The 21,552-nt window shown below is 57.2% G+C and overlaps 4 protein-coding genes across 4 annotated transcripts; 2 read left to right on the top strand and 2 right to left on the bottom strand.

Moving 5' to 3' along the window:
- Positions 1-1,669: 1,669 nt before the first annotated feature.
- On the bottom strand, positions 1,670-4,371 carry CkaCkLH20_05606 (putative U3 small nucleolar RNA-associated protein; the record flags this gene model as incomplete). Its single annotated transcript, XM_038888324.1, has 2 exons — positions 1,670-3,327; positions 3,381-4,371. The coding sequence occupies 2 exons, from the start codon at positions 4,369-4,371 to the stop codon at positions 1,670-1,672; spliced, it is 2,649 nt and encodes an 882-aa protein (XP_038746221.1).
- A 1,262-nt stretch (positions 4,372-5,633) lies between these two features.
- CkaCkLH20_05605 (nicotinate phosphoribosyltransferase) lies at positions 5,634-7,154 on the top strand (the record flags this gene model as incomplete). Its single annotated transcript, XM_038888323.1, has 3 exons — positions 5,634-5,829; positions 5,914-6,970; positions 7,025-7,154. The coding sequence occupies 3 exons, from the start codon at positions 5,634-5,636 to the stop codon at positions 7,152-7,154; spliced, it is 1,383 nt and encodes a 460-aa protein (XP_038746220.1).
- A 928-nt stretch (positions 7,155-8,082) lies between these two features.
- CkaCkLH20_05604 (WSC domain-containing protein) lies at positions 8,083-12,355 on the top strand (the record flags this gene model as incomplete). The annotated part of the gene is made up of 2 exons (XM_038888322.1): positions 8,083-9,598; positions 9,648-12,355. The coding sequence occupies 2 exons, from the start codon at positions 8,083-8,085 to the stop codon at positions 12,353-12,355; spliced, it is 4,224 nt and encodes a 1,407-aa protein (XP_038746219.1).
- Positions 12,356-13,947: 1,592 nt separating this feature from the next.
- On the bottom strand, positions 13,948-21,006 carry CkaCkLH20_05603 (uncharacterized protein; the record flags this gene model as incomplete). Its single annotated transcript, XM_038888321.1, has 8 exons — positions 13,948-14,665; positions 14,719-15,104; positions 15,155-15,174; positions 15,227-15,249; positions 15,304-15,539; positions 19,738-20,276; positions 20,341-20,797; positions 20,848-21,006. 8 exons carry the CDS (start codon positions 21,004-21,006, stop codon positions 13,948-13,950), a joined length of 2,538 nt encoding a protein of 845 aa, XP_038746218.1.
- Between the last annotated feature and the right edge of the window lie 546 nt (positions 21,007-21,552).

Genomic DNA, 21,552 nt, shown 5'->3' with positions numbered 1-21,552 from the left:
TTTTCTACATCCCGGTTGGAAGGACGCGGCGGTGCCGGAGGCTTGGGTCGCTCTTTCACTGTGAGAAACGGATGGGCGCCCGCCCCCCACACTGGCCACGACGCCAAGCGGATATTTGATCCCGTTTGTCGAGGTCAGGAAGAGACTGATCGTCGGATACGGAGGCGCTCTTACCGCGTACACGGCACGGCGATGGATGGGATGCCTGACTCTTGCGCTTCCTGTCGTGCCATACACTGAACCTGAGGTTTTTGAGATGACGGATGACGCACGCGGGACGGGATCGTGGGGGAGGGCCCTTTTTTGTTTCTCACGAGCGCGACATGTCAGACTTTGGATGACGATTGTTTGATGGCGTACCGGCCAGGCTCTTGTATCGAGATCCGAACGACGGACGGGGCTGCTGCCCGAAGCAAGCCCTCGTTTTGGCTCTGGCTGTCATTGTGTCGAGTTGACGCGGGCGTCATGGGTCTATCGAGGCGTCAAGGTTCGTCGTCGGCGAGATTGAAGCTTAAAACTCGTAAGCTGCCCTTTGTATATTGTGGCAGGGCCTACGCGGGTTGGTGGGCGCGGATATCCGGCGTGGACACTCACGTGTGGTGGGCTTGATGGGCATCTCGTGGCGCTTGGCGTGGAGGACGACGTGCGTCTGTTCGCCGAGAGCGAGAGAGAGAGGGCACTACCCCGTGACCTGGACTACAAAGCACTACGTATGCCATCTACCCGGCGGTCAGCCAATGTCTCGCGGGGACTTGTCATCGGACACATGGCCGCGAGGAAGATGGGATGAGGGTGTTCGGGACGGGGTCCGGACCGACTAATCGGAAGGTAGGCAAGGTAGACGCGGGCTGTATTTCGCGTGTTGTACGCAATAAACGACTCTTCTTCGATCCGCCCACGGCAAGAGGGGGAATAGAAGCGGAAAAGGCGGCTATCATCGTCCGCCGCCACTACGACATCACCACCACCCGTCGGAGGTTCTCTTTTTTCTGAAGCATGTGAACTTTTTTCTATACCGCCCACTCTCTACAGTACATACATGAGAGAGGAAGAGAAACTAGGAAAACTAAATACAGGAAACATCTGATTCCACGGGTCGGGTATTCCCAACGTAGACCGAGAATTCCTTTCTTTCGCCGCCAAGAGGGGGAGGCTACGCGGCCACTCACCCCCTCCCTTCCTACTACTGCGGCGCGCCAGCCTCATCCTTCACCCAGACTCTTTTGAACGAACCCTTGTCTAAGATGACTAACCAATTTCAACGACATTTTGTGTGTTTGTCTGTACGGAATCGACGTACGACAGACAGACGAGAGACTATGTAAAGAAAAGCGTAAATTACAATGACGTGAATATGTCCCCCTTCTTTTGCCCTATCACCGTTGGCTGTTGGTCTCTGTCTCTGTCTATCGCGTACATGGTTTTGCTTTTGCCTTGAGCGGTGAGAAGAGGTAAAGAGGCGTGAGAGGATGGAGAAGTATAATCGAGGTAGCGCCGAGTTCGGTTGGGAGGACAGATTCCTGCTTGATACCGGATCTCTCACCGTCCAAAGGAACTGAACAGCCCATTCGTATGCAACACGTACGCACCCACCCACGGGAAACGGGCGCGCGAACCCGCCCAGCCAAAGGAAAGGGAAACCAAGAGTCAACCGACGGTGGTCCGTCTTTTACCTCTCCCACTCGTTGGCGCCGAAGTACCTCTCGGGCAGATCCACCTCCCAGATGGGCCTCTCGACGAGGACGGCCTCGAGAGCCGGCGTAGCCCCTTCGGTGGAAGATGAGGAAGAGGAGGAGGAGGACGACAGGGGCGCTATGCCGAGGATGGGGCGGTACTTGTAGGTATACCACCACTTGGTCCGTCCCTGGGAGCCCGCCTCGGTCTGGGTCTCCTGGTTCCGGCTGCGGAGGGCCGCGAGCTCGGATTCGTCGGTTTCTTCCGAGTCGGAGGCGGAGTCGTCCGAGTCGATGTCCATCTCGTCGACGGCAGCGGCCTCGATGTCGTCGGTCCACTCGCCCGCGCCGCCGTCTTTGGAGGAAGCGAAGCGGTCGATTTGGGACGGGACGATGGCGCCGATGGACATCTTCGCGCCGGCGCCGGATTCCGCGCCGGCTTTGCGCTTGCGCTTCGTGCCGTGCGACGGAGCGCCGCCGTGGACGACCACCGCGGTGTCCGGGTCCGTGGGCGTGTCCTTGGCCGGGGCGGAGAGGTCCTGGGAGAGGTCGAGCATGAAGAGGAAGTTGACGCCGTAGATCCAGACGCGGGGCCCTTGCCAGAGGAGGCCCTTTGCGAGGTCGCGGGTGTCGCGGATGACGGCGGGCAGGCGCGAGGTCGGGTTGCGGCGGGACCAGGCGGTCAGGGTGCCGGCGGCGGGGTGGAAGGCGAGGATGTGCCATGAGGTCGTGACCGCGAGGAGGGTGTACTCTGGCGCGGAGGGGGAGGAGGGGGTGATTTCGTCGGAGAAGGAGAGGACGACGGGGGGCGCGGGGAGTTTGGGGAGGAGGGAGGCGTTGGGGTTGCGGAGCCAGCGGGACGTGGCGGGTGAGGAGGAGGTGTCTTCTTCGGCGGAGGAAGAGTCGCTGTCTGTGGCGTCGTCGTCGTTTTCACTGCCGGTGCTGGTGCCGAGGACCCAGGTGTCGATGTAGCCGGCCAGGTCGGTCGAGGCGAGCATGCGGCTGTCGGGGGAGAAGGCGAGGTGGGAGACGCTCCTCTCGTAGTTGCCGAGGCCGCCGAGGGACTGGTGCTTGGGGATGTTGCGGCGGAGGCGGTGGGCGGCGCGGGGGGTCTGGATTTTGATGTCGTCGTTGTCGTCGCGGGTGATGGCGGCGGTGACGACTTTGGAGCCGTCGCGGGCGGCGGCGAGCCAGGCGCCGTCGGGGGAGAGGACGACCTTGCTCGCGCCGGCGGAGGCGAGGGCCTTGGGGAGGGCGAGCTGGGAGAGCCTGACGTCGGAGGGCTTGGTGGGGTTGTCGTGCAGCAGGCGGAAGGCCTTGACGTCGGTGGAGGTGGCGACGAGGAGGAGGGCGCCGTCGGGGGAGACGGCGGCGGAGGTGATGCTGGACTCGCCCTTGACGAGGATGGTCTTGAGGAGCTTGCGGTTCTTGTCGAGGTCGTTGTCGAGGGCGGTAGACGTGCCATCGTTGGCGTAGAGGCCTTCGAAGGGCTTCTGGAGCTTCCAGATGTGGATTTCCCTGTCCCACCAGCTCACGAGGAGGCGGGCGGCGGGGGCGCTGGCGAGGGGCGGGTGCTGGGGGAGGTGGGAGAGGGTTCTGTGGTTCTCGCGGCCGAGTTCCTTGAGGGGGAGGACGACGGGGGAAGCGTCGGGGCCTGGGGTTCGCGTTAGCTTGTGTGAGTGTGTAGAAGTTGAAGAATCGACTTACCTCCGGAGACGACGACGCTCATCTTGCTGCTCTCGAAGGAGGCCATGGCCTTGACGTCGTGCTCGTGGTATTTCCTGTTCCAGACCTTGCCCCATCGGGCGCCCGAGGTCTTCTTGTAGAGGACGGTGCGGCGGTCCATGCCGCCGCTCATGATGGCGGTGCCGTCGGCGCTGGTGGCCAGGCTGAGGACGTCCTGCTTGTGGCTGTGGATGCGCTGCATCTGGGTGTAGGTCTTTCCGTCCCAGACGCAGACGTGGCCGGTGGAGTCGGCGGAGACGATGTCGCCCGAGGGCAGGACCTTGACGCTCCAGACGATGATGTCCTTGGAGCCGCCGGCGAGGTCGGCGCCGAGGGTCATCTTGCGCAGCATGTCGCCGTTGCGCATGTTGTAGGCGCGGATGGTGGAGTCGGAGCAGCCGACGACGACGACGTGGCGGGACTGGAAGGCGATGCTGACCATCTGGACCTTCTTGGTGGCGGACTTGACGAAGACGCGCTGGAAGCGCAGGTCGTCGTCGTCGAGGGAGTAGAGGGCGAGGACGCCGTCGACGGTGCCGGCGACGAGGCGGGTGACGGGGTCGGAGGGGGAGGCCGGGGGCTGGGCGGCGAGGCACCAGATGTCGCCGTGCTGGCCGCTGGCGTGGCGGCGGGGGCGGGCGGTCTCGAGGTCCCATTCGGTGACGGCGGAGGTGTAGCCGATGCTGAAGAGGCGTGAGCGGCCGGGGATGATTGAGGAGGGAGAGGTGGTCTCGTCGGGCTCGTTGACCCAGACGAGGCCGTCGACGGAGCGGTCGGCGCCGGAGCGGAGGACGGTCTCCTGGTGCCAGGCGCCGGCGAGGGGGTTCCAGATCTCGATGTCGCCGTTGTTGCGGCCGACGGCGAGGCGGGAGAGGGCGCCGTGGAGCTTGGAGCGGGCGGAGGGGTGGGAGAAGGCGAGGGCGTTGATGGCGGAGGGCGGGTAGGGGACGAAGCGGCAGCGGTGGAGGTCCATTGTGAAGAGTTGGTGGCCTCCTGGCCGGGGACGACGAGTCGAGGGGTGGTCAATTGAGTTTTTTGGGGAGGTGTGCGACGTCGAGAGGGCGAGGCTGCTTCGGGGGTCGTGAGGGCGCGAGGCTGAATGAATTGTGTGGTTGTTTGGTTGCAGCTCGCGATTCTGCGATTCTGCGATGCTGCCGGGAAAAAAAAAAATCACGGCTGCCAAAAAGTTTTGTCGGCGTTCGGGGAAGAAAAATAATTAAGGTGTGGTCTGTGCTCTTGGTGCCCCTCCACCCGCATTTCCAGTGCCAAGAAGGGACTGAATAATTCTTGTGCACATGTTACTTGATACGTAGGTATTAACAGATTTGATATTCAATTAATTTGATGGGAAACGGCTTTATTGATTTCGATAAAACATGAGTCTACATATTTAGAAGTATGAACACTTTCCGAGGTATCTGCAACGGCGCGTCCCGAAAAATAGGAGGTGATACAGACAGCAAAAAGTGGTAGTGTAGCGTCATTGGCGGTAATGCATAAATGGCTGGACCCCTTCTGGAATGCAGATTCTGATTAGCCGTTGAAATGTACTATGTAAGGTAACTGAAAAACGCCCAGGTTAATTAATCGTTGGCTTAGCTAGAGGTCTCCAAGCTGGTAGCTATCATATCTCGAGATAACCATAAAGGTGCGAAACATTTGTGGCTATCGCCCGCCGCATGAGTCTACGGCGAAAATCCAAATCAAGTGGACGGAAACATTGATTAATGTCCAGTTTTCCATGTTTCTTCTCTTAAAGATATTTCAGCAGTGCTACCCAATTACATCAGCATCGCCTCTTCGTCTCCATAACGATTCATGCCTTTTTCTCTGCGTCCGGCCCCTCATTCCCGTCTCTAAATCTCAACTGCGACAACTAAAAGTCGCATTGAAACTTCACAACCCCTGTCGACCCGACGCCCATCGTCTTATCAATCAATCAGCTCAGCTATCTTGGGAAAAGTTACCTTGGCTAGCTTTACGCAGCTTCCCAGCTCTGGCCTGCCGAGTCCCGCCGATTCGTCATCCTGTGTTTGCTCCCAATTCTACCCCTCCCCCTCCCTCCCACCCTCTCCGAGCTTTGTCACGATCGCGCCGTTGTGACGCCGGAATTCCGACCTCGCCTGCACATTCTTCTCTGGCTGTACAGCGCGCACCTCAATTCTTAACCCCGTCGCATCACACCCGCGACGACACCCGGTTTTGCCGCGCGAAATTCCACTGCACCTCGCCGCCATGGATTTCAACAGCTCCTCGCCCTTCCCGGAGGGCGTCATATCCTTCCTGGATACTGACCTCTACAAGCTGACGATGCAATGCGCCGTCTTCAAATTCTTCAAGGACGTCCCCGTTACATACGCCTTCACGAACCGCACCCCCGAGAAGAAGCTGTCGAGAGCCGCCTTCAACTGGCTGCAGGAACAGATCCGAAGTGAGTAGTAGTCTGCCCCTCCATACCCCGCCATCGCGACGCGCGCAAACCGGCTCGATTGACTCACCACGCGAAAAACACCAGAACTCGGCAACATCTCCCTCTCCGACGAGGAATACCGCTTCCTCAAGTCCCACTGCCCCTACCTGACCGCCGAGTACGTCGACTTCCTCAAGGAGTTCCGCCTGCACCCGAGCAAGCAGGCCATCGCGACCTTTCACCCCGTCGCCGAGGACACCGGCGCCGACTCCGACATTGGCGACCTGCACGTCGAGATCAAGGGGACGTGGCTCGAGACCATCCTCTACGAGATCCCCCTGCTCGCCCTCACCTCCGAGGCCTACTTCCGCTTCATGGACACCGATTGGAGCTACGAGGGCCAGGAGGAGCTGGCCTTCGACAAGGGCCTGCGCTTGCTCGAGGCCGGCTGCACCTTCTCCGAGTTCGGAACCAGACGGCGCCGCGACTACCACACCCAGGCCCTCGTCTTCCGCGGCCTGGTCAAGGCCAGCAAGGAGGCGGAGAAGAAGGGCCTGCCGGGCAAGCTCAGCGGGACCAGCAACGTCCACCTGGCCATGCGTTTCGGCATCCCGCCCGTCGGCACCGTCGCGCACGAGTGGTTCATGGGCATTGCCGCCATCCACGACGATTACAAGGCCGCGACGGAGCTCGCGCTGCGGTACTGGGTCGGGTGCTTCGGGGGCCAGCTCGGCATCGCCCTGACCGACACCTTTGGCACGCAGGAGTTCCTGAGGTCGTTCAGCCAGCCGGTGCACGCACTGGACGGCGACGACAGCAAGTTCAAGAAGGCCGACGGCACGACGCAGACCTACGCCGAGCTGTTCCAGGGCGTGAGGCAAGACTCGGGCGACCCGGCGGACTACGTCAAGATGCTGCGTCAGTACTACGACAGCCAGGGCATCAAGGACAAGAAGACGATGGTCTTCTCCGACTCGCTCGACATCGAGAAGTGTCTGCAGTACAAGGCCATTTCCGAGGAGGCCGGCTTCACGCCGACGTTCGGTGTCGGCACTTTCCTCACCAACGACTTCAAGCACCTCAAGACAGGCACCAAGTCCGTGCCGCTGAACATTGTCATCAAGCTGAGCTCCGCCAACGGAAAGCCCGCCATCAAGATCAGGTAGGTGGAACTGACAAAATGGCACAAAGAGACTGCTGCTAACAGACCTCGCAGCGACAACATCGGCAAGAACACCGGTGACAAGAACACCGTCGAAAAAGTCAAGAGCCAGATTGGCTACGTCGAGAAGGAGTGGAAGGGCGGCGACGAGACCCAGAGATGGGGCAAGGAGGAGAAGGCATAGACTGGAAGGTGCCGTTCCAAGTAAGGTACCTGACCTTAGAGCGCGTCTGGCGACAGATCAGGGGAGAGCCGATCGGGCTTTCAGAGGCGAGAGCAGCTGCGTTGGATATTATTATGAGACGACAGGAATGCATCCGTCGATGGCATTGGCGAAGCATCAACTTAACGACGATAGACAGCAAGAATTGACGATACTTTCTACACGCAATTGGAAGCTTTCGGCGAAGGAGAGAAAGAGGATACCAAGGTAGCTGATCGGTTTAGGTACGTGCTCTCGAGGGTCTCTTCTACTCCTTAACAAGTAACCTACTTGAGGCATAATGATGTCTCTCAACTCCATCCCCAACTATGTCGGCTTCAGCACGAATATTGTCCTTCCTATGAGTAGTGATGAGCACATTTGATGGAACCAACGCTCCTGACTAAACAACAAAGTCATGAGTAGCTTGTGAAGCAAGAAGCAAGTCTAAGCCTTCCCTCTGAAGGCGAAACTGACGAGACCCACACGGACATGCCTTCTTCACGCCATATGAGAATCAGACGCGGCTTCCATCTACATCGTCAGCCTCCTTCCCTCAGCCGACTCAGGAAAGAGAGCATGCCGTCCCCTGCCTTTTGCGGTAGGCGATTGCCTCAACCACGAGCGCACTTGCCTACTCTTCTCTTCCTTCACAGCCCCTGACAAGAATGGAAGTTACAGAGCCAGTCGGGCCCCTATATCTTCTTCGTCCTCCTCGTCCCCAACGTCTTCTTTTCTTCTCCCATCAACAACATCACCACTCAACCTCTTCACCCACTTTCGCTTCAATTTTGGCTGATTTTCTTGGAACCCGCTTTTGGAACCTTCATTCCCACTGGCAGTTCTCTTTAAAACACTTCCCTTCATTCCACTCATTCCATTCACGCTACTCTAGCATCACTCGCCCATCATGCGGCTCCCCAACTCTTCGGGGCCGTCGCCACGACAGACACAGGCGACCGTCATCGTCAGCCTCGTCATTCTCACTCTTCTGACGGCCTTTGCGGTTTCCCATGCAGTTCAGCCGATTCGGGATGAAGGTCATTCAGACATCACCGCCAGAAGAGATGCAATTCTCGGACGGAGACAGCAGTTCGGTGCCGGCAGCCTTATCGGTGGCATCTTACATCAGCCTAACCCAGCTCCCCACCAAGGTCAACCCGCCATCGACACTCCTTTGCCTGCAGCTGCTCCTGTCACTCCCAACAATCAGCCTCAGGGCCCTCTTGGTGGCCTCGGTGCTGCCGTCGGCTCCGTCGTGACCAACGTTGTCGTCCAGATTGTTGCACCTCTGAAGTCCGCTGCTGGCGGTCTAGCAGCCCCTGGTGCCAACCTTGGCGACGTCGTCTCGGCTGTGCCTACCTTGGTCAGCTCTGCGCCAGTCGTTGTCAACTCGCTACTCGCACCTGGCAGCCTTCCCAACGCCCCGATCGTCAACCCAGCTGGTCAAACAACTCAGTCTCCCGGAACTGGCGGGCTCATCCCTCCTGCAATCGACGGGCTGGTCAGCGTTGTGGGCACTGTTGTCCCCATAGCATCGTCTGTCCTCGGTAGCGCCATTGGAAACCTCGATCCTGCAGCACAGCAGGTTGGCGGTGGTCTACCAGTTCCCGTTACTGATGTGACTGGAGCCCCCGTCAACGGAAACAATCCCGTCATCACCAACGTCCCGGCAGCACTCACCGGCGTTGTGGCCTCCATCATTGACGGTGTTCCCCCGGTCGCTGGTGCACTCACAGATGCTGCATCGATTCCATCCGCCGTACCTCCTGTCGGCGGCGCCAACCCTCTCAGCAATCCGGTTATTCCAGGTCTCGGTAGCACGTTGGCAGAGGCCTCAATTGTTCTCCCCTCAAACCTACCAGTCGTCGCACCTCAGCTTCCTGGAGATTCGAGCATCGCCGATCCAGTTGCTACAGGACCCCTCATTTCTGCAACCAGCATTTCCGGACTCAACGCCGGTGGTTCTGCTGGCCTGACTTCTGCCCCTGAGGGCTCATCCGACAGCAAACCATGCACAATGGTCAGCATCTCCAATGGTACACCGACCTTCATTTTCACGACTTGCCCGGCTAGCATGGTTCCGACCGCCTTTGTTGCAAGCGCTGCTCCATCCACCTGGTTGACAGTTCCCTCTGCTGCATCTTCTGCTCTATCGGCTAATGGAAGCCCTCCTCCCTCGCCTCAGACCAGTCCGGCTGTTCCTCAAGGGACTCCTGTTGCAACACCGCCCGCAGCTGGACAGTTGTCATCTGCTTCTCAGTCCCCCGCTGGTGGCTCCAACATGGGCTCTTCGGTCAGTCCACCAACCTCTCAACCTGGAGCTGCGAGCCCGAGCAACAACCCTCAACCACAAAACACCGACAGAGGAGGCCAACCCCAATCTCCTGCACAACCTGGAAGCCCCCCGCAAACACCTACGCCAAGTAAGTTGGTCATCGAACATACTGCGACTTGGCTAACATGATTTCTCAGGTACCTCCGCATCAAGCAACCCCAACCAGCCTTCCGGCCAGCCGAATGGTGCCGCTCCTGCTCCTGGTTCGCCTGCTGCGTCGGCACTGACTCCTTTCACCACTATCACCATCCCTGCTGCACCACCTGCTGCATCCGCTGGGCCTGCTGGACCTGTTGGGTCTGCTGCTTCTTCTCCTGGATCTCCCGCTGCACCTGCTGCACTGCCTACTTCTCCTGCTGCATCTGCTGGACCTGCTGGGCCTGCTGCTTCTTCTCCTGGATCTCCCGCTGCACCTGCTGCACCAACTACTTCTCCTCCTGGACCAGCTGCTTCCTCTCTTGGATCTCCTGCCGCGCCGCCTGCTTTGCCACCCGCTGGAGCACCCTCAACCGCTGGCGGCAACCCAGCACCATCACCAACCTCCCAGTCCGGTGGCATCTTGGGAGTTGATGTCGGACAAGACCCCGCACAGGGAGGAAACAGCCCGCCTGCCACCCCAGTCATTCCCATCTCGGACTGCCCAGCAGTTGTACAGTGCCCCGCGTGCCTGCCTGATCCATCAAAGCCGGGAGATGGCTCTGGTCCATGCCCTGGCCGAGGTTACTCCTGCTCAGAGTGTCTCGATGGCTGGTTCTGCCCTCCCCAGGAGACCCCAATGATGCCTGCACCCTGCGGCATGGGCTGGCCTTGCTACCACTGCAAAGGTGGCTGGTACTGCGCTCCTTCTTCGGCCATGTCAGATGCAGGTGCCAATGACCCTCCCGTCGTCATCAAGACTGTGACTGCCATTGTCGCTGCTCAGCCTACAACGGGCTCTGGAGGCGATGGCAACGGGAATGGGAACGGCAATGGAAACGGCAATGGAAACGGCAATGGAAACGGCAATGGAAACGACGATGGAAACGGCAACGACAATGGCAATGGTGCTGCATCAACGCCATGCGCTTCAGCAGCTGGCGGCCAGCCAACTGGTGCCCCTGCAAACGGAAACGGCTCAGGCAATCCACAAGGAAATCCCAATGATGGCTCTGGCAACGGCAATGGCAACGCAAACCCAGACGACAAGAATGCTGGCAATGGCAATTCTGGAAACAACGGTTCTGGCGATGGTTCAGGCGGGAACAACAATGGCAATTCTGGCACTGGGAACCCTCCGGCTACACCTCCAAATGCTGGCCCGGCCAACGCCCCGACGTCTACCTGCACAAAATCAAATGGAGGCCAACCTACAGATGGAGCAAACAATGGTCCTGGCAACGGTGCTGGCAATGGAACACCCAACGGCCCAAGCAATGGTGCTGGAAACGGAACTCCCAAGGACCCAGGCAACGGCGCTGGCAGTGGAACGCCTAACGGTCCAGACAATGGTGCTGGTAACGGGACTCCCGGCGGCCCAGGTACAGGTGGTCCAGCCAGCTCTCCTGATGGATATGGAGCGTCTCCTGCGTCTCCGCCTGCTGACCCCAATGCCGGAGCTGGCAATGGAGGCTCTCCCGGCAGTGGAGATGGAAACGGAAATGCAAACGGAGGTGGCAGCGGCCCAGGCACCGGCTCTGACAGCGGCGCTGGCAGTGGCAGTCCCAACAATGGAGCCGGGTCTAATGCAGGATCAGGAGCACCAAACGGAAACGGGTCACCGGGTAACACCGGCCCATCTTCAACGCCATCAACCGACAATGGAGGCGCAGGCGCCGGAGATCCTGGGGCGGGTTCCGGAAGTGCACCGCCCAACAATGCCGCTCCCAAGGCTGAATCTGCTTGCTCTGGTTGGAAGCTTCTCGGTTGCTTCAAGGACTCTTCCATCCGAACACTCGATGGCGACCCGTCCAGCTACTTCGCTGGAAGTATGTCCAACGAGAAGTGCATCGCACACTGCGCCTCCAAGGGCTTCAAGCTTGCGGGCACAGAGTACGCAACAGAGTGCTGGTGTGGCAACGCATTCCAACTTGCCGAACGTCTTCCCACAGAGCAGTGCAACAAGGTCTGCGATGGTCGTTCCACGGACATTTGCGGAGGCGATTGGGCTGTCACCGTGTACAGCGCCGATGGTCAAGCTCTGAGCGTGCCGTCTGACGACGATGCTGGTAATGGCAACGGCTCTGGCAACGGCAACGGCTCTGGCAACGGCAACGGCTCTGGCAATGGCAATGGCTCCGGCAATGGCAATGGCTCCGGCAACGGTACTGGCCGCGCGGGTGATCCAAATGTCGGAAATCCTTCATCTCCTCCTCAAGGCAATGCTCCAGCAACACCTCCACCCGCATCCCCTCAGCCTGCCCCCCAAAGCCAGCCCGCACCAGCTCCCGCACCAGCTCCCGCAGTCACACCTCCGCCATCTCCCAATCCCCCTGGACAGTCCCAGAAAGACTTGCTCGCCCTTCTCCAGAGCATGATCAACGCCTTGCCCAAGGCAAGTCCTGATGGCGGATACGGGACTGGCCTGGGAGCAAGGGACTCTGGGTCTGGTGGCAGCAACCCGCCTGCAGGTAGCGACAACGGTAACGGCAATGGCGGACTTCCTGATCTCGGACCGTTGATGGGACCTGGCCCTGTCGTTCCACCAGAGGGACTCACGGGCTACGGTTTGGGGAACAAGGCTGTGTCCAGCCGGAGCATGAAGCGGAGCCGGATCATAGAGCGGCGTCTGGTCGCTGAGTACAATGGTGCTGCCTGCGACAAGGGACCTGACGGAGAGGGATGCGTTGATGAGAGGGTCAAGCGCTGAGAAATTTTATGTTATCACAAGGTTATCGAAATGTATGACTTACTGTTGTTGACGGAAAGGCGTTGATGAAGGAAGACGGCAGGTTTTTTGGGATCCAGGTCGAAGCATACCATAGTGCCTGAGTTCAGATAATGTAATCGATTGGCTGTTCATAATCACGCGAAGCTTACTTTTGTGATATGAGCGCATCTGGCGGTGGTTGGTTATCAAGTGTTCACCCATCGGATGGGTGGCTTAGGAGGTCGTTTGGGCAATGATTCAATTCCACAAGATGGGTTCGGTGAAATCGAAACCGATCATGCGGCAAGGACGGTTGGGACTCTATATGAAAAAAAAAATATCAGTCGAGGAGAAAGTCTTATGTGACGGTTTATGGCTTCGCCTGCTGTTCATGCTGCCATCACTCCAAACCGGTCAAGATACCGATGCCATTCGTTATGGAAGTGAGACACTCGAAACTCACATACGGTCGTGGCGGTCAAGGCGAGGACTAGATGATATCGGGTACTCTTCGCCGGAGCTTCGAGGCTTCAACATGGAAACTTTTACATGTCAGCAGCCCTTATCGAGTCCGGTATCGATCACATTGGTTCAACTTAAGAAGTCCAAGATCGTGTTACCGGCATGGAGGAGATGTGTTGTGACAATGACATGCCATTAGATCAAGATGTCATGTCGCGCTGGCACTGTAGCATCATGTGTTGATCACAAGACGCAACGCATTCACCCAGCTCGACAACGAAACAAAAGCCGCTTTCATGAAGATAGATGTATATAATCATTGGCTAGCTCGGGGGTATTCCTGTTAATTAAGAGCTTGCCGTTTTTTCCCCAGTTCCCAGTTCCCAGTTCCCAGTTCACATTTCCCACCGTTGTCCCGTCCTGTCCAAACGGGGCTCCCAGAATGGTGGACCGTGAAACGCCCTGCTCGGTGACATATAAACACAAATGAAGTGATAATCCCCCCGCCGTTCTAACTCCTCGCAAAGCTTTTTTATCATGGGCATCCAAGAAGATGCGCGCGCGCGTCGTGATGTGATGTGGGCCCAGGTCACCGGGGCCTGGGTGGGTGCTTTGCTTCGTATATCTTTCGTGGTCGATGAGATCTCGGTGATGGGGAATCTCTCTTGGTCTAATAACGATCAAAAATAAACTTTTTAGAATTTCTCCCGCGCGATGGCGAGAGGTAAATGTTGTGGTCGGGAATCGGGATTCGTTTCCCGATAATCTGTTCCGTGCCGAGCAGCTGAGACGCAATGCCTCACAGCGGAGAGACCGTCGTCAAAGCCCAAGGTCGCAGAAACCCGCGTATCGGCACGGCGAGTTCGTACTCAGCCGCCGACTCGGCAAAAGGCGCCCGGCCGAACAAGACAGCGAGATATCTCGCGCGATTTTGCGGCGGCGCGAGTCGAGTCGAGTCGTTCGGTCGCTCAGTCGTCTCATCTGAAGAGCTCGACCTCAGTCCGACCGTCCGTCGGAGGGGGGGGTCCAGCTCGAGCGGGTGCCCCTCTGACGCGCTCCGCTCGACAGACATCACCCCATATCCATGACATGACTTTTGTTGTGCCCGGCCCTTTTTCTTCTTTTTCTTCTCATTTACGTCCCAGATCGGGAAAGCCGCTCGTCTGCAACACGTCGTCGTGTTGCCACCCCGAGCCGATCTTGGCGACGGAGGCGGGCAGGGTGGGATCCTGTTCGCAGTTCGTCCCGTCCCAGATGCGCGTGCTGAAGCCGCCCGCCCACGGGGCCTGCACGTCCGGCAGGGCGAGGGACTTTTGCGGGCGCAGACCCTTGAGTGATGAGTCGTCGTTGTCGTCGTCGTCGTCTTCGATGTCAACACGGCTGTCGAAGCACGTGTCGTCCGCCGTCGTCGTCCTCTTGCTGCTACTCGTCGTTGCGGCGACTGGTGGTACTTTGCTGTTGTTATTAGGCACCCTTTCGATCTCCACCACGACCTCCCTGGTCCTGTAGATCGCCATCTTCGGCTGTTGTCCGTCTTCTCGGACCGTGCCGATGGATTCCCGTCTGCTGCCGGGGCTGGAGCTGACCGCGGCTGTGTTGACGCCTCGCGATAGGCTTCCGACGGTGTTGAGCTCGATGGGATTTGGCGCGCGTGAGACGGGGCCGCGGGCGTAGTTCGGGATCTGTAGGCTATACTCTGAGTTGGGCCAGGAGTTCCGGTCGCCGTTGAAGTCTGCCGCGGATAGTATTCCCATGTCGCGTTTGCGGGCGACCTTGCCGATGAGCTCGGCCATCGACATTTCGATCTTCAGCTTCACGAGGTATGCCAACGGGTGAAATTGCATGTATCTGAATAGGTTTGTCAGCATTGTATATAGCGCCTGCGACGTGCAATAACATACACAAACGTGTTGTTGAGACTCATCATGGCGATGATGAGCACATCCATGCTCAGCGAAAACCCAATGATGAACATGTTGAACTGAGTTAGTCGTTTGTACTTGGTAAGGCCGTGCATGACCAAGTTCTTCTGCACGATCCGCACGAAGTAGACGTTAAGTGCGCCGTCGACGATGAGGTAGATGACCTTTTCGCAGCGGTCCCACCAGTCATTGATCGAGATGTAACGCTCGGAGACCTGAAGCCGGGCCGGAATCCAGATGTTGTAAACGGAGATGTTGATGGCGGTGATGAGGACGGCGACGCCAACTTTGACGCGCCATGCGACCTTTCGGTTGGTGAGGAGAACTGCGCAGCGGTTGATGATGATTTGCAGTAGGAATTGAACCTGGGGTGGGTCAGTATCGAGAAAACGTATACATTTCCAGGTAAACGTACTTGTAGGGCCCATGTTGTCACTGAAAACGTTAGCTGTGGACGACAATATACACATCGACAATGGAGACTTACGAATGGTGAAGTAGAATGCGAAGCTGAAACCGCATCTTCGTTAGTCTTGTACACAACGACAATATTGTTCTTCTTACCTTGGTGGTATGATGCCTTTGAGATGCAGCCAGCAAATGACGCTGAAGATGGCGCACACCAGAATCTCTAACCAAATCATCCAGATGTACGGGTTGTGCAAGATGCGATCGCCTTGCCGCCTGTACATGGCAGTGGTCTGCTTGATCGCCGTCCACACTGTAAGCCAGCCGAAACCCAGGGTGAACCCCCAGGCCAGCGAGGCGATGATCATGTCATCTTGAGTCACCTCTTCGAGCTGGAAGTGCGGGGAGAGGAGGTTGCTCATGATGAACCAGCCATATCATCATAGCAGCGGGGCTGAAACATCCGAATAGATATTATTCGCCAGAATGCTTCAGTCCCAAAAGAAAAGACGTTAGCAAAGGACTGTTGATTCAATAACTGAATTATGGGAAGAAACGGGGAGGAATAGCCAACAACAACACACACACGAAAGACTTACCACGGGCATGGTCCACGACGTCATCCACACTGCCAGAGGATATTGAAATGCGTCCGGTCCCCCGATCTGGGCCTTCAGGAGGGGGGAAAAGGAGATTGAGTCTCGATGCGCGAGATCAATCACAGAATGCAAAAACGGACGAGCACTGGACGGGTCGGGCTGAAAGTTCAACGCGCAGGACGCTGGTGCTTTTGAGGAAAGCTCTTGGCTAGACAGGCTAGCGCATGCGTTTGGACCTTGAACGTCGCGTTTCATCAGCGAGTCATGGCACGGACACACCAAGAACGGTGCGGATGGCGTCGCATCTCAACCAGCCATCAGACGCTAGTCTAGAAGGTCAACTCAGAAGGAACACAGCCTTCTACCGCAGGTTATCCACACTGGAAGCAAACGGCGGCTTCATCGTTCCTGCAGCGAGACCCAGTCGGGAAAGGCGTAGACAATAAGGTGAAAATCTCGTAGCGTCGGGTAGACCGACGGGAGATGAGGATGGGAAAGAAGGTTTAACCGTTAGTCTAAGAGGTACGTCCTTAGCCGCCTGCTACACATCCTAACGACGAGTGGAAAATAAGGAAGCATGTGAGCAGAAAAGCAATTCAAGGGCCCCTTTCCATGAGGTAAAAGATGGCCTATGCTGGGTGGCACAACGTGGAGGAGAGAAACTCTGCCGATTCTTCTACTAAGAAGCAAAAAGGCAAATATTGAACGACACCCATGAAAAAAAGAAAAGACCATGGAGATCGGCTGGGTGGGAGCGGTGAGGAGGCCGCGGGGAAGACGAGGGACCCAGGCAGGCTAGTTGTCAACGCCTGGCATTCTCGTATGCTTGTACTAGAGCGGACGAGAACGAGGCTTTCCCTCAATAAGCTTTCGGTCATCGACAGCTGGGATTCGAGGAAATGTTGGTGGGCAGAATGCTTGGCCGTCTTATGCTTGACGAGACTCGTGCGCTCGGGGACTCTTGCCAGCAATTGGCGAAAACGTATACGCGCGAATTCGACTCGGTGAGCAAAGGGTCGCTCCGGAATCGCCAAAGCCGGCCCCTCCCGGAACATAGTCCGTAGCCCACAGAGTTTCGTGAGCACGTGGCACGTGCATTCCGTTGTGTTGATCTTCTGCTTGGATATGCCTTGGGCGAGAGGACGCGGACGAGAGGGCGTTCGCGTATATTTCGGAATCACGAAAGCATAGTGTCCTTAAGCTTTCAGTGAAACTCAGCCAAGATGGCCTCTGAGCCGTTCATAATAGCATCTTCATCGAACGAGCTGCAACGAGATGATCAGCTTTGCTGGGCATCTGGTGCTATATTGTGTTGTTAGGCTTGGACGTCATCAGTCACTCGACCACGATCAAGAAAGCCGCATAACTTGATATTCGGCATCAGTGTGAGATTGAGGTGCCCCATTCGACACCGCGTTGGGGTGTGTGGCTGCTTGGCCGAACCTTAGGTCGAAATCCGTGCGCCCTCCAGGTCGCCGCTTATTGTGGCAAGTCCCCTGAGTAATGATTCTGTCGTCGCGTCGCGAGAATTTTCGGATGGCGCTTCTTTCTGCATGTTGCCCGCTTGGTCTTTGGGCAGATTTTTCTGAAGAGTTTCTCGTATCCGATGGGACAAGATCAAGCCCACATTTTCTCGGCAGTCACCCGATGATATGAGATCTCGGTGTGCCAAAGTTGGTTCGCCGGGCCATGTTAAGCTTGTTCTGGAAGAGTTCGGCAAGACGTGCTCTTCTGGACCTTCAACGCCAAATGACCGGATGCAAGCACTTCAGCTAAGCGCTGTGCAGTATGTGTCGGTATCCAAAAGGTGCCTGACTTGCTCCCCATCTACGTTGAATAGCCGATATTTGATGTGCTCCCGACCGTCGAGGCACGATTTGTATCGACTGTTGATTTGGACCTCATCGGCTTGGTTCTTGGGACGTCTTGACTCATCTCGTTTCTGGTCGTATGGATGCTGAATACAGCAAACGATATCAATACCCGTGCGATGTCGAGATCCAGAGACTGCCATCGGCCTCAGGGATCACAAAGAGGTTGATCGAAGCTTTCCCTGGTGATTCCCGCGGACAGCTCCACGAACAGGTGCCCCTGAGAAGAGCAGCGGGCGGCCCGTAACCTTTCTCGAGCCCCGGGTTTCACGATGCGGCTGGTTCGCCATCACGTTCTTCTCGTACAGCTGCAGGTCCAGCCGGTCTCCGCTGGCAGGCCAAGACAGGCGGGCTGGACCTCTCCGCCGCAGAACCCTGTTGACATGCTTTGCGGCCGCCGCCTTTGCTGAGGGTTGGCATGCGTGTGATTTCGATCAAGCTTCTGTGTGGAGAAAGCGGGTATCGGGCGGTAATCCCGTCAATCCCGTCGTTCCCTGGTGAAGGGTTCCAAGCATTCGGCCCTTGGCGATGGCGATATCGTTATGCCAAACCTTCCACCGGAGTAAGCTTCGAAGTAGCATACTGCCGACAGGCAATATGGATTTGTCTGCCGACGGAGCAGTCAGCATCTGCAATGAGCGAGTCATTTGACCGAGAAGGTTTCCGGGCTTCTCCACACTGGCCAGACCTTCGGCGGCAGCGTCGAGAGCCAGGGCAGCCCATCAAATGGAACGACTGAGGGTTCTCTGTGCATGACCGGTGGGATGGATCAGTCATCAGCCCGTTGGTGTTGCATCTTGATGTCGTCTGTCAGTTTGCCGACTATCGGCCCGGCAGGCTAGCGCTTAGCTGGCTGTGCGTGCGAGCAAAACCGCGGTCTCTAGCCGCCAGGGGGCAGATGGAACTGTCGCAGGTATTTTCGCTCGCAGTCTGATCTCATAGTTTGAAGCGAGAAGCGGAATGTTGGGTGAGTACAGATGAGAGATGTCCGCCCACATCATCATCATTGTTGTTGTGGTTGCAGGAAAGATGATCGACAAGGAATCGTGGGGACGGGAAACGCTGGAGACGGAAAGTGGGTTTTGGTTTTCCATCACGTGACCGAATCCGAGTCAAACGCGACTTCCTCCCTCGTCTCCATGCATCACGGGCATTCGAGACCCGATGCACCGTTGGCAGTGCACCCGCGACTTACTTACCTGGCAAGACGAGACGACGGCGGTATACTGGTTTGCAAATACTGACAGACTTTCTCAAAGTTGGCAATTTAGGAAATAATATGGCGAGCCCTTGGCCCAAGGTGAGCGAATAAATACAGCCCTCATCCCCGAATAACGGCCGCGCTCAGTTGCGAAACGATGTGATACAGAAACACAATACGTTAATTTTGAATGATAGCTGAATCTCATCAAGATCGTTCCCACATTACGCCACATGGCCTACCATATGTACAAACACCTAAGGGCGAGTATGGACCATGACCTCGTGCGAAGTCTCTCAACTGCAGACACCAAGTTCAGTCTGGCAACCACTGCCACAATGGAATTCTGTGTTACCACAGAAGCCCCATTTACTGCAGCATTGATGGTCACCGTTGCCCCTGCAAGTTGCTCTCCCGGCACCGCAAGATCCGTCAGTCGATACAGGCAAGCCTGAATCGCCATCATCACCACCATCATTGCCACCACCAACACCATCACCAGTGCCGCACTTGCCGAAGCCTACCTGGCAGCCCGTTCCACAGAAGTCGAATCCTGTACCACAGTAACCATACATGCTACAACAGCTGTCGGTTCCGCAGGATCCTACGTTGACTCCGCAGGCTCCCGAACCCTGACCGGGCTCCGGAGTGGTGGGTGGATCGGGCGTCGGCGGGTCACCACCGCCGGATCCGCATGCACCGAAGCCCACTTGACATCCCGTTCCGCAGTAGTCACTCGTCGTGCCACAATAGCCGTATGCGCTGCAGCAATTTCCGACACTGCAATATCCGAGGCCAGGTCCGCAGGCCCCCGTGACAGGGTTTGGCGTTGGCGGGGTTGGGTCGGTCGGATCAGGAATTATCAGCGGCTGTACGACTGGTTATTGCTTGGTCTTCTCTTGCCATCTCTGGAACTTACCTGGCAGGTAGCCAACAGGGGGTTCACGGCGGCTTCTACAAGCCAGTCCTTCATGACGGCCTGGAAGGATTTGCCGTTGTACGGGTTTGCATCTCCTCGAGTGGCTTCCCAGACGGCAACACCGCCAAAAGATGCTCGGCAGTAGTATGCGTCGATCAAGCTCCTAGCCTGCTCATGGGTGACATAATTACCAGGGTTCGCGGCGTCAGGTGATGCAGGCAGAGTGATGTACAGCCTGGCGTCTCTGCTTGGGGTGTTGGCCAGCCATTGATCCCATGCATCGTAGGTGAACCCTGCCTGCTGATACGACTGGCCAGGTGTGTAGGAAGGGTTGTTCGCGACCCATGTCGCAGCTGAGCAATCAGGCGTGTTGTAGAATTGAATGAAAATCATGTCGAACTGTGCAGCGCTGAGCATAGCCGCCATGTTGGAATCAGGGACGATGCACTGTGGGGCACCCGTTAGATAGTACGGCTTGGATGCTGTCTCGAAAAGGGAGCGAAGAAGAGTGACAAGGGCGATGTAGCCCTCCGAATTATCTGTTTCGAATGTCAGCTTGGCTCAGTGACAGCAACATCAAGATTGAGAGAAGAGTCAGCTTACCTGTTGAGGGGTGCTCAATGTCCATATCAAAGCCGTCCACCTCGACAACCTGTCCTTCGCTGTCGAACGGGCGGGGCCCAGTCCAATCAGGACTCTTGGGACCGAACATGTGCCAAAGGTACGTTGCCAGCAACTCGCCCTCATATCTCCCGGTAAGTTGATAGGTCGTGACGCCGCCTCCCAGAGATAGGATGATCTTCTTGCCGTATACTTGCTGACACACGGGGATCTGGGCGTTCAACGTCGGACAGTTGGACTGCAGCTGGTCTCTTGACGGGTCGTTCACTCCGTTGAAGCCAGGGCCCGGGTAAACCTCCCCGACACACCGGTTGCCGAAGTTGGTACCTGGGTAACCGTTCGCCTGCGCCGGGAAGAGGTGAACGAAGGAGAGGACGATGACGTCGATCTCGGGCTGCTGGCATTGCTCTATGAGGTCGCCCTGATTAGGTCCTTGGCCCTGTCATGGAGTCAGCGGAACGTTTCGCTCAGTCGAGTATGGGAGCATACATAGTAGACCACCACGTTGTTCTTGGATAGTGGTTCAAAGCCGGAACATCGCGAGACCACGCCGCCCAAGAAGGCGAGCCAGAGGATGGAACGCATGGCGAGATGCGCCTTGCCGGGTGCTGAAAGCGGGACTTGTTGGCGTCTTTGGCCAGCCAACATCGGAGTTTGACGAGAAATTTCAGGTGGTGAACAACGAAAAGATACAAAATTCAAACGGCAATCAGCTCCTCAATGACGTAAACCCGTAACCAGAAGAAACGAAGGCAGGCGCGATGATGACCCAGGCAAGCTCATGTCCTTCCTTCCATTTCAGCAGGCTCCTCCTTCTCTAAATACATAGAGGGAAGTCACGCATCACCCGCACCTGCCAAGAGGAAACAACAACCCCGATCACCATCTTGTCTTCTCCTGCGGTCTTGCGATGGGCGGCGCAGGCAAGGAAAAGAAATGCTACAGAAATATTCCTCCCTCGACAAGCTGACACTATCAGTTTCCAAGATTCCGGGCCCCATCACATCGATTCGGCTGATGCGGCTATTCCGATTGCGTGCCCCTCCTCCGCAGGGCGACGAACGACCCCTTGACTCAGCCCGCCACCAACGGCCGGCGACACAGCAGCATCGCGTCGGGTGGTTGGTGTCTTTGGTCTTCCTTGGGGTCGACGCGAAAAGTCTTCGTGGGAGCCTTTCGACCTCTGAGAATTGA

This window comes from Colletotrichum karsti (assembly GCF_011947395.1).
Source record: "Colletotrichum karsti strain CkLH20 chromosome Unknown Scaffold16, whole genome shotgun sequence".
NCBI lineage: Eukaryota > Fungi > Ascomycota > Sordariomycetes > Glomerellales > Glomerellaceae > Colletotrichum > Colletotrichum karsti.
The sequence above is the reverse complement of the archived record's forward strand: the minus strand, read 5'-3'. Positions and strand labels throughout refer to the sequence as shown.